This window comes from Dasypus novemcinctus, chromosome 8 (assembly GCF_030445035.2).
Source record: "Dasypus novemcinctus isolate mDasNov1 chromosome 8, mDasNov1.1.hap2, whole genome shotgun sequence".
In the NCBI taxonomy this organism is placed as follows: domain Eukaryota; kingdom Metazoa; phylum Chordata; class Mammalia; order Cingulata; family Dasypodidae; genus Dasypus; species Dasypus novemcinctus.
This window is the reverse complement of record NC_080680.1, coordinates 121,565,857-121,578,897: the sequence shown is the minus strand read 5'-3', so window position 1 is coordinate 121,578,897 and position 13,041 is coordinate 121,565,857. Positions and strand designations below refer to the sequence as shown.

Here is a 13,041-nt window from a genome sequence, read left to right as displayed (position 1 = left end):
GTAGGTAGTGTGGTATTATCTACATGGTGTAAATCTGGAAACTACAGTATGACTATAAAAAAGCCACAGACCTTAAGGTTTTAACCTCTTCTAATGGGCTGTCTGAAAATTGTGGCCAAGGCTGACTGGCATGCTGATCTTTTATTCGAATAATGAATGTAATCAAAGGAGGTCATAAATCTCTGAAATGGAGATAAAAAAGAAAAAAAGGTGGGCATCTTTGGAGATGCCAGGGTTAAGCACTGGAAGTTTGATAGCAGGGAGGAAAGAGTACTGGGAACTCAAAGCAAAACTGTCTTTCAACTCAGAAGAAAAACATTTTTGAGAAGACAAGTGGCTATGCAGGTAACTATAAAATTATTCAAGCAAGTAAGAGTCCCTAGAAGATAAAATTTGGGAGGCTTCTCTCACACTGTAATACAATATAAAGCCAAAGTTCAAAGTGTAAATGTTGGAGAAAGTTAAATACGTAGGCACACCCAAAGTAAAACATACACCAATGGGAATAGGAGACACCCACCCCACTGCTTGGACCTCAAGTCAGCCTCAAGCCTAAGCCACTGCGTCCAAATTGTGCCTGGCAGGTGCCCTACTTTGGGCATCAAATCTTCTAGGTTCCAGAGTCTGAACCCTAATATGGATGCTGGATTTCCAATAAGCTGATGCCAGATACATGCACTGCTACAAGCTGGAAGGGACAAGAGGTATAATTTTAAGGCCCCGCATCACACAAATGTAGAAACTGAGGGCCTGGGAGGAAAAGAGATTTTCCCAAGGTCACAGAATTAATTAGTAAAAGCCAGGAATAAAGCCCAGATTTCTCAGTTCTCACCATTGCAGTACACTGTGAGAGGCCAGTGTTGTTAAGCTTTAGCATTCTGGACACTCTGTCTCTTCTGGCTATGGCAAAGCCAACCTTAACCAATCAATCACTGTTGTTGTTGTTTTTAAAAAGGAAGTAAAAAATAAGATATTTACCAAATGTTTACTGATGGCACTTTGCAGGATGTCAAAGCTCTGGTTTCGAGCAGGGATAACCAATAAACTGTGACAAAGTGTCTGTCAGAAAAGGAGAAAAAAAAAAAGAAGAAAACCAATAATCAATCAGGACATTTCCTTGCTCACATACTAACAAGTAACATGCAACAAAAAATTTCTCAAGATGAAAAGTCAAGCAATGGGTCTCATGGATGGGCTAATTTTCCTAATTAAATTAATTATTAAAACACTTACTGAGTACTGAGCTACCCCCTATTAGGTGCCACGCACAGGAATAAACAAATGAGAAACTCTCTTCTCCCTCTGCCTTCAAGTATCTTACACTATGTAAATAGACTATAAATCTATTTAGTAAGTGCTATAATAACAAGATCCAGTGATGTCAAGAAAGGAATGACATATAAGTTTTTTTTTTCCATTTGGTTGAAAAATTTATCATAGAAAAATAGTTATGACCTGCAAACTAATAATACCTGGCTCCCTTTATTCATAACCTTCCCTGACATTCCCCAAAGGTAAAAGAGAACAGGCTAGGAGAAAACAAAACTATCAAGAAAACGGGAAACAAATCTCTAGTATTTCTAATTTTCCAAATTCTCAAGAAAAGAGGAAGAGGTAAGATCAGCACCAAGTCCTTCAGGGACAACACAAACTCCAGGATCTTACAGAGTAAAGTATAGAATAGGAACCAAGTAGGAGAATCACATGGAAAGACAGACTGGTGGAAGGAAAACCACTGCTCTAGGAAGCAGATGGTCAGTCAATCCTCAAAATTCAAGACATTTCTGTGTGTATGTATACTGGAAGTATGGGGGAAAAACCAGCTCTGAATATTTTATCTCTATAAAATCTCATAAATTACCACCACCACAGTATTCACAGGGCGGTTTTCCTTATCTTTTATACCTGTAAGTAACAATGAATTGGAAAATACCTATTTCCAGCGCCACCTTCTTACCTCAAAGTAAGCACAGTAAAAATCTGCATTAATATAGGAGCAATAACATTTTAAAGTGCCCATTCAATAATGGGGAGCGGACGTGGCTCAAGCAATCGGGCACCTGGGTTCAGTTCCCAGTGCCCCCTAAAGATGATGAGCAGACAGATGAGGGAGCCACCTCAGGGTGGTTAAAAAAAAAATTTAACAAAATAACAGATGACTAAATCATCCCTTACCTTCTGTCTCCCTTTTCTCAACAATTCAGTTCTAAAGCCACAATCTACCATTAAGTGAAAAGGTTACATATGACAGAGTGCCGCAGACAACAGAGCAATCAAAGTATCAGGCAGACTGGAAGAGCTGACGAGCTGGAATCATAGGAACCAGCTGATAACCAAGGACCCTGGAATGGTAAGGACTGCTCTGGCCCTAAGGATGCTTTCCTTACACTGTGACAGTGTCTCAACATCATGGGAGTGGTCATTCAAATATCAAATTACTCAAAATATCAGTGCACACAAAGCAATTGTACAAAAAGTAAAATGAAACCATACTGACAATCTAAGCCAGTTCACAGAAAATAGAGGGATAAAGAACCAGTTTAAAAAAAATCATAGAAAGTGGGACATTTGACCAGTACAATGGTCTGGTCTCTTCAAAGAGTTGGTTTTTATATGGGGTATGGGGGACTAGGGAGAGTGGAAGATGAAAACTATTCCAGTGTAAGAGACAAGAAAACTGCAATGTGTGAACCTGGACAGGATACTGCTTGGAAGAAAACTCTATAAAAGATACTTTGGGAACAACTGAAGAAATCTGAGTATATGAGAGAATTTCAAATAGCTAAAAAAAATTTTTAAAAAAATCTACAGTTCTAGCCAAGAAGGATGTCTGGCATATATATGTTGCTTTTCACTTACATATATTCTTATTTACTTATGGGGAAATATATATCAACTTGGTAGGATATTAGTCATAAAAGTGCTAAGCAGGAAGACTAAACACCTTCAGAGAAGTATATCACTTAGAAGAAGTATGTATTACAAGGCAGTTGAACTGTAACAAGACATATAAATCTTATACAGTAACAGATATCTTAAGAAACCAGGAAATGCAAACAAATTACTTAAAATAATGTATGATGGACTTGATAAGTTATCTAATCTGTTTAAGGTAGTTCACTGGTTCCACATTGTTGTGGTTTTTTTTTCACATTGTTTTTAGTCTAGTTCTCAGGCAGAAATCACATCAATATCCATTTGAGTTAAGATTTTGCTTTAAAATGTTTCATTAATTCTTCATCAATGGTAAACTGTTGACATGAAACATAACTTTCAAATCTTTTTGTAAAAAAATGGATTTTATCCCCCCACCCAAGATGGTTCCCTCATCTATCTGCTCGTCTTCTTTAGAAGGTACTGGGAACAGAACCCAGGATCTCCCACGTGGGAGGTGAGTGCTTAATCGTTTGAGCCACTTCCGCTCCCTGTTGGCTGTGTCATCTACTGGTTGCGTCATCTGCTCATTGCAGCTTCGACTTGTGGTGTCTGCCAGTTGTGACAGCTGCAGTGTCTGCCCGTTGTAGCATCTGCTCATCTTCTCTAGGAGACACCAGGAACTGAACCTGGGATCTTCCATGTAGGAGGCAAGTGCCAAGTGCTTGAGCCACATACACTCCAAAAGATTTGGGGTATTTGAATCTATTTATTTATTCTTAAAGAAGTATGGAGAATTGAACCTGGGACCTTGGATGTGGGAAGCAGGCACTTAACCACTAAACTACACCCCCCCACACTTATATTCTTTTATTAACATCCCTTCCTAATTCTGAAAGGAACTAGCCTAGTTACCACCTTGAAGCTTAATAACTCAAAGCATCAAAACCTTTTTCCCCCTTAGAAAATTCTAAAATACATTAATACAATCCACTGTCCTTTGTTAATTAATCACACTGATGACTGAGAAACACTGAAATGAAGAGGGCCCTATTCAGATGAAACAAAGATAACAGTTTCCACGGTCCTGACATGTGAACCGCTATGCTTCTCCCTCTAACAGTATTTTTCTATCCTCCACACTTCAAATTGACTGTTTTCAGGGAAACACACCAGTCTTTTTCCAGAACCTTCTAAGATACTGCTTCTACTCTTAGTCCTACAAAATCAGGACATTTTTCAAAAAACATTATGCCTAATTAGTAAGAATTTGCAATTAAGCTTTCCAGGGAGGAAAGAGCACGAGCTTTGGGAGGCAGTGTTTACTGGCTATTTGGGTCCCAACTCCCACACCTTTCTCCTGTGACCACCTGTAACTAAAAAGGTTGTAAAAGCCACCTTCCTTCCTAAGCATACTCTCTCAGTCTGCACTCTTCTGATGAATGAGATCTAAGCAGAAGCCTGATGGTGGACCTCTAAGGAAAGATTGTGCTTTCCTGCCACAGAAAACAAAAGAGGGATTGGCATTGCCCCTTACACCCCCTTCCTCCAAACCTGAATGTAAACCTGATGCCTAGAAGTACAGCAGTCATTTGCAAACTTGAGGGAAGGGGCCAAGAGAGCTGAAGAAATGGTGGGTGAAATCACTAATCTTTTCTTTCTCTTTTTCAAATTAGCAAACTTTATTTCAACTTCAAAAAAATCAGACAAAAGGGCAGCTTAACAGATTATGGAAGCACTACTTTAAAAAATCCTGTCTAGGCACATGTATCTTATTTAATTCTAAAAACAAAATTATTTCTCCAGTATTCGGAAAAATGAATAAATGAGCACAGACTGGTTAAATGACATGACAAAAGGTCTCCTTGTCAATGGAGGAAAAAAAATGCTTGATAATAGTCACTTCTCATAAAATTAAATCCCCTATTCTTTTACTTTTAGCATTGATATTCATTCTTTGCTTCTGCTATAAAAGTACTGCAATATTACTGTTAGCGCTAAGTTTAATTAGCTGTATTTTCCCTATGTATAAACATATTCTCAACACCCTGTAGTAGAGAAACATTCTTGTATTTATATTATTAACCACAATTCTCATCTATGACCAAAATTACTATATTGCCCGGTCCTTAAATTATCTTCTGTTTTTCAATTAACATTAACCTCTCTAGACTACCCCTTTCAGGCATAATCGCCTTGATAAATCAGCAGTGTCAGTTATACTCATTATAATATGTTACCATCAACTGTACCCATTTCCACATATTTACAATCAGCCTTATTAAACATTCTAAATTCATTCAGCATCAGCTAATCCTTCTCAACATTCTGTCTTCTACTAGCCTTTCCCCTATATTTTAACTCTGTAAGTGTACTCATCATATTTATTGGTTCCTATCAGTGAGACCATACAATATTTGCACTTTTATGTCTGGCTTATTTCACTCAACATAATATCCCCCAAATTTATCCATATTGTTACATGCATCCCAAGTTCGTATAGTCTTACAAGCTGAATAGTATTCCATCATACGTATATACCACATTTTGTTTACCCATTCATCAGCTGATGGACACCTGGGTTGCTTTCATCTTTCGGCAACTGTGAATAACGTCGCTATGAACATGGGTGTGTAAATATGTTTATGTCTTTGCTTTCAGTTCTTATGACTATATCCCTAGTAGCAAGATTACCAAATCATATGGCAATTCTATATTTAGCTTCCTGAGGAACTGCCAAACTCTCCTCCACAGTAACTGTAACATTCTACATTCCCACCAACAGTGAAGAAGTGTTCCCATTTCTTCACATCCTCTCCAGCACTTCTAGTTTTCTGTTTTTCAAATAATGGCCATTCCAAAAGGCATGAAATGGTACCTGGTAGTTTTGATCTGCATTTCCCTAATAGCCAGTGACAATGAGCATCTTTTCAGATGCTTCTGGCCATCTGTATTTCCTTGGGAAAAATGTCTTTTCAAGTCTTTTGCCCATCTTTAAATTGGGTTGTCTTTTTATCGTTGAGTTGTATGATCTCTATATAACATGGAAATCAAACTCCTATCAGATAAGTGGTTTATGAAAATTTTCTCCCATTTTCACTTTAATGTCACCTAAGCACAAGTGTTTGAGAGATTCCATTTATTTTTTCTTTCATTGCTCATGCTTATGGTGTAAGGTTTAAGAAATCACCACCTACCACAAGATCTTGAAGATGTTTCCCTTTATTTTCTTCCAGGAGTTTTATGGTTCTAACTTTTATATCAAGATCCTTGATCCTTTCTGAGTTCATTTTTGTAGAAGGTGTAGATATGGCTATCCAGTTCTCCCAGCACCATTTGTTGAAGAGTCTTCTGACCACCTGTGTGAGTTTGACAGCCTTGTCAAAAATCACTTGACTGTGGATGTGAGGTTCTATTTCTGAACTCTCAATTCAATTCCATTGGTCAATCTGTCTTTATGCCAGTACCATGCTGTTTTTACCACTGTAGATAAGTAACGTGCTTTAAAGTTGGGAAATGAGAGTCCTCGAAATTCATTTCTTCTTCTTTTTGAGATTTCTGGCTATTCGAGGATTCTCACCTCTTCTTCCACTTCTGCAGAAAAGGCTGTTAGAATTTTTATTGCAACTGCATTGAATCAGTAAATCAGTTTGGGTAGAACTGACATCTTAACTATATTTAGGCTTCTAATCCAAACAGAACATCCTTCAATTATTTAAGTCTTCTTTGGTTTCTTTTAGCAGGGTTTTGTAGTTTTCTGAATAAAGATCCTTTATGTCCTTTGTTAAGTTTATTCCAAAATATTTGGTTCAGTCACTACTGCAAATGGAATTTGTCTGACTTCCTCCTCAGTTTATCTGTATACAGAAATGCTGATTTTTGCATATCAGTCTTGTATCCCACCGCTTGGCTAATGTCATCTCTCTTAATTCTAGTAGCTCTCATGGATTTTTCAGGATTTTCTAGGTATAGGATCATATATCAGTAGCAAATAATGAAAGTTTTACTCCTTTCCTATTTGGAATTAACAGTGGAGACAGTGGGCATCCTTGTCTTGTTCCCAGTCTCAGTGGGAAAGCTTTCAGTCTTCCACCATTGAAAACAATGGTAACTGTGGGTTTTTCATATATGCACTTTACCATATTGAGAAAGTTTCCTTCTATTCCTTTCAGAGTTTTTTAATCAATAAAGGATGTTGTATTTTGTCAAATGCCTTTGCTGCATCAACTGAAATGATTATGAGATTTTTCTTCAATTGATTAATGTGACACTGATTTTCTAGTGTTAAACCACCCTTGCAAGCTCAGTATAAAATTCACTTGATTGAGGTGTATAATTCTTTTAATGTGCTTTTAGATTCTGTTAGCATGTATTTAGTTGAGGATTTTTACATCTATACTCATTAGAGAAATTGGTCTGTAATTTTTTTTCATAATCTTTATTTGGGTATTAGGATGACGTTGGCTTCATAGAAAGAGATTGGTAGCATCCCCTCCTGTTCAATTTTTTGGAAGAGTTTGAGCAAGATGGTATTAGATCTTCTTTTAAATGATTAATAGAATTCACCTCTGAAGCCAAATATCCTGGGCTTTTCCTTTTGGGAAGGTTTTTGATGGCTGTTTCAATTTCTCGTGGTTGGTTTGTTGAGGCGCTCAATTTCTTCTGGAGTCAGCGTAAATTGTTCATGTTTCTAGAAATTTGTCCATTTCATCATCACTGTCTAGTATGTAGACATACAGTTGTTCATAGTATCCTCTTATGACCTCCTATTTCTGCAAATTCAGTGGTAATGTCCCATCTTGGTTTGCTACAGGGCTGCCGAAGCCAAATACAAGAAATGGGCTGGCTTTTACAATGGGAATTTTTCTTTAGGGTAAAAGCATACAGTTCCAAGGTCGTGAAATGTCCAAATCAAAATACCATCAGGGATGCTTTCTTATCAGTCACCTACTACTCATACTAGCATCTTGCCACATGGCGACCAGGCAAGACGGTGGGTCTGCTGGCCTCTGTACTTTCTCCTTGAGATCAGCTGTGGATGAACCTATAGTCCTTTCTCTAACATGGTCAGCACAAATATGGCATCCACCTTTCGCTCTGTCAGTCTGTCTGTCTCTCTGTCTCCATTCATCAGTCCCAACAAGAGGGCAGATATCCAAGTTGGCTCATGCTTCACTGACATAGTCCAATCAAAAGCCCCAATCTTGTAAAATAATCTAATCAAAATGCCCCCCCACCCCCAGAACTGAATTCAATGCAGTCAAAGGGCACCACATCCACAAGAATGGATTAGTTTAACATCTTTCTGGGATTCACAGAATTCAAATGGTCATACCCACCCACCCCCCCTTCTCATTTCTGATCTTATTCATTTGCATCTTCTCTTCTTTATTAGTCTAGTAGCTAAGGGTTTATCAGTTTTGTTGATCTTCTCAAAGAACCAACTTTTGGTTTTGCTTATTCTATTTTTTTTTCACTCTCCATTTATTTCTGCTCTAATCTTTTTTATTTCTTTCCTTCTTATTTGGGATTAGTTTGGTCTTTTTCTAGTTCTTACAGGTGTGCAGTTAGATCTTTGGTTTTAGCACTTTTTTCTTTTTTAATGTAAGCACTGAAGGCTATAAATTCTCCTCTCAGCATTTCCTTCACTGTATCCTATAAGGTTTTTTTGTTTTGTTTTGTTTTGTTTTAGGAGGTACCGGCCTTGTACATGGGAGAAGCAGGGCTCAAAGAGATGAGCTACACCTGCTCCCCTATACCCCTTCAAAGTTTTGTTGTGTTCTCCTTTTCATTTGTTGACATATTTACTGACTTCTCTTGCAATTTCTTCAACCCACTGAATTTATTTAAAAGTGTATTGTTTAATCTCCATATATTTGTGAATTTCCCATTTTTTCAGCTATTATTGATTTCCAACTTCATTCCATTTTGATCAGAGAAAGTGTCTCATTTAATTTCAATCTTTCAAAATTTACTGAGATCTGATTTATGTTCCAACATATGGTCTTTCCTGGAAGATACATAAGCACTTGAGAAAAATGTGGATGCTATTGTTTTGAGGTGTAATATTCTATAAATGTGTTAGGTCTAGTTCCTTTTAAATTATTCCAGCTCTGTTTCCTTATTTAGCCTCTGTCTGATTCTAAATAATGCTGAGAATGGTGTATCGATGTCTTCAACTATTATTGTAGAGACATCTACTTCTCCCTCTTGCTAATGTGTGCCTCATATATTTTGAAACACCTAGGTTAGATGCATAAATATTTATTACTATTTTCCTTCTTGGTGAACTGTTCCTTTCATGTATATATAGTGACCTTCTTCATCTTTTGCAGTTTTTTTTTGTTTTGTTTTGGTTTTTTTTAGGTACCAGGGCTGGGAATTGAACCCAGGACCTCATATGTGAGAAGTCGGTGCTCAACCACTGAGCCACATCTGTCCTGAGTTGGTTTATTTATTTGTTTGCTTGTTTTGTTTTTAGGAGGTACGAGGAACCAAACCTAGCATCTTCCCATGTGGGAAAGTAGGCGCTCAACTGCTTGAGTCACATCAGTTCCCCAGTTTTGCAGCATTTAAAATCTATTTTGTCAATTATTAGTATTGATACTCCCCATCTTTTCTGATTACTATTTCCATTGAGTATCTTTTCCCAACTTTTCACTTTCAACTTGTGTCCTAGTATCTAAGATGAGTCTCTTGTAGACAGCATAGAGATGGCTCATTTTTTTTAACCATTCTGTCTGCTTTTTTGAATGGGAATTTCAATCCATTAATGTTATTACTGTAAAGGTGTTACTTATTTCATCCATTTTCATCCCTTGGCTTTCCATTGTCCCATCTTGCTACTGTATTTTAACCCTTTTAACTACCTTTAGTTATTTTTTTAAAGATTTATTTATTTATTTCTCTCCCCTTCCCCCCCCACCCCGGTTGTCTGTTCTCTGTGTCTATTCGCTGCGTCTTCTTTGTCTGCTTCTTTTGTTATTGACAGCGGCACGGGAATCTGTGTTTCTTTTTGCTGCGTTATCTTGTGTCATCTCTCCGTGTGTGCGGCATCATTCCTGGGCAGGCTGCACTTTCTTTCGCACTGGGCGGCTCTCCTTACGGGACGCACTCCTTGCACATGTGGCTCCCCTACACGGGGGACACCCCTGCGTGGCACGGCACTCCTTGCGCACATCAGCGCTGCGTGTGGGCCAGCTCCATATGGGTAGAGGAGGCCCAGGGTTTGAACCGCGGACCTCCCATGCAGTAGATGGACGCCCTAACCACTGGGCCAAGTCCGCTTCCCTACCTTTACTTATAATCTTCCTATCTACACTCTTCTCCAAACCTCTTGCCTTTATCTTTTCCTTTCAGGATGCAGCACACACTTTAGTATCTCTTTGATCTCTTGGTGACAAACGCTCAGTTTTTGTCTGTCTGTGAAGATTTCAAATTCACCGTTGCTTGCTTTATTTATTTTTATTCTCACCCTCATTTTTAAAAGGAGAGTTTTGCCAACATTTTTCTTTTTCAGTACCTTAAATATATCATACACCACTGCCATCTTGCCTCCACGGTTTCTGATGAGAGATAGGCATTTAATTTCTGAATTAAAATGTGCAGTTACTCACCTCTGAAATGCCTGAAATGTGTGTTCAGGGAGGTGAGGGTAACTTTTGCTTCTTCTAACTGCCCTAGAAAAAAACCCATAACCAATATACTTCATCACTCTTATTTTTTAGTTCCTCAGGAGGCTTTTAGCTTCCTACTTGCCTCTCAAACATACACCAAAGAAATCAACTTACCAACAAGAAATGTTACCATATTTGGATTCTTTAATCCACCATACAAACAAATCTTAACACATACAAAGAGGGCTAGTTCAAGTATGATTCAATGCAGTCAAAATGTCAAAAGTAAAAATGGCTGATTATTGCCAAAGGATCTGACATTGCTTCAGTGACAGAGTATTATTTTTAATTATTTACAAACTCAGAAATCATAGCTACACAAAACTTAGCAGCCCTAAAAGACAGCTGACTCTATAGTAATAAAAAAATTTATAATGGCAAAAACCCAAAAATATGCAAAACATTATTTTCTAAAGGGTTCCTAAAAATCTTTTTAAAAAAACTAATAAAACAGAAAAATGAGAGGATAAGAAATAAGGTACATGAAAAAGGAATTAAAATGTCAAATATGTGAAAAAATAAATAAGAGCAATTTCAAGATACAACTTCCATTTACCAGACTAAGCAAGGATGTTATCAATTTGATAACATACTTAAAAATTATAAATACCCATAACCATGAACCCAGAAACACTCTTTCAAGGAATTTATTCTACAATTAGTCTCATAGACATGAAAAATGACATAAATACAAAGTCATCCTGTGCAGCAATGTATATGACAGCTAAGTACTAAAAACAAAGTGTTCATCACTGAAGGCCTGGCTAAATAAACTATTGTATATCAAAATATTATGGTGTTTAACAAAATAAGAGAAGTCAAATTCATTTCTAGACATGAGAAATGTAAATCTTAATGACATCCATAGTAACAACAAAATACAAAGCAGTTAGAGAAATGAAAGAATTTTTTTTCATGGAAGTTCTTGACAAAAAACACATTATCTGATCCATCAACAAATGAATAAACAAAATGTGTTACATACATACCATGGACTATGAGTCAGTCCTAACAAGGAATGATATTCTGATATATGCTATTATGGCTGAGCGTTGAAAATGTTATGCTAAGTGAAATAAGCCAGTCACAAATGGACAAATTTTGTACGATTCTACTTAAGTGAAACATCTTTAGAATAGACCAATTAACAGAAATAGAAAGTGGATTAGATTTTGTGCAATCTATGTATCTTAAAAAAAAAAGATAATAAAAAATAAAATTAAAATTAAAAAAAAGATTAATAAATATTATTATGGAAATTTAAGAACTTCTATTCCTTATAAACCCTGTAAAGAAAGTAAAAAAAAAAAAAAATTATTTTCCAGTACACCATGCTTGCAATTTACAATACCAATAAAGTATAAATAAAATAATATTAAAAAAAAAGAAAAAAAAGAAAAAAGAAAGTGTATTAGAGCTTACCAGGAGATGGAGGAGGGGAATTGGGAATACTACTTAATGGGTACAAAATTTCTGTTTGGGGTGATTAAAAATTTTGGTAACAGCAGTGACAGCTACACAATACAATGACAATTATACTGTGGATGCAATACCACTGAACGGTACACCTAACAAGGGCTAAAATTGGCAATATTTGTTTCTGCTATATATTTCTTACCATAATAAATAGAAAATCCATTAATCAAATTAAGAACTCATTGACTGGACTTCAGCCAATTAGACAACTGCAAAAATAGGTAAGTAAACCAGAAGACGGCACAGAAACTCTGTAAAACACATACAGAAAAGTACAACAATACAAAAAAATAAACAGTCTTAATCATTGACCTTAGAGCAATTATCAAGTATTCCAACATACACGTAATTAGAATCAGAAAATAGAGGGAGCCATTCCCAATAAATTTTATGAAGCCAGCATTACTCTGATACCAAAACCAACAAGAAAAAACTACAAGTCCATATCACCCACAAACATGGATGTAAAAATCATTAGGAATATATTAGCAAATAGAATCTAATAATTTTTAAAAGGCTATTACAAGGGAAACAGATATGGCTCAACCAGCTGGGTACCTGCCTACCACATGGGAGGTCCTGGGTTTAGGTCCCAGTGCCTCCGAAAGACGACAAGCAGATGCTGCAGCCTGCAGGGAGCAGATGTGGCTCAGGTCATTGGGCACTTGCCTCCCATGTGGGAGGTCCTGGATTTGGTTCCTGGTGCCTCCTGAAGAAGGCGAGCAGACAATGAGCAGAAAGACAAGAGAACCATCTGGGGGAGGGGGGACAACTAAACTAAACTAAACTAAAAGGCTATTACATCATAATCAAATAGGACTCATACAGGGACACAAATTAGCTTGAGGGGAGAGAAAAAAATCACTAACTCACTACTGAAACAGAATAAAGGAGAAAATCATCTGATATCAATAGATGCAGAGAAACAAAAGATTCTACCACCTATTCAAGATCAAAAATTCAACAAAGACCAGAACGGAACTTCCTCAACCTGGTAAAAAGTATTTATGAAGAT

The 13,041-nt window shown here is 36.9% G+C and overlaps 1 protein-coding gene across 7 annotated transcripts in view; it reads right to left on the bottom strand.

The window, feature by feature from the left end:
• The window catches only part of TEX10 (testis expressed 10), a 68,835-nt gene that overhangs the window by 9,118 nt on the left and 46,676 nt on the right, over positions 1-13,041 (bottom strand). For 5 of the 7 annotated variants that reach the window (XR_011649512.1, XM_004447791.5, XM_071217105.1 and 2 more), the window contains one exon: positions 979-1,059. Coding sequence is in view for 4 of the 7 variants with exons in the window: in XM_004447791.5 (XP_004447848.1) it covers positions 979-1,059 (81 nt within the window). In the remaining 3 variants the exon portion in view is untranslated. Of the gene's footprint in view, positions 1-71; positions 183-978; positions 1,060-13,041 lie in introns of all 7 variants that reach the window. The other 2 variants (XR_011649510.1, XR_011649511.1) reach the window with 1 other exon arrangement.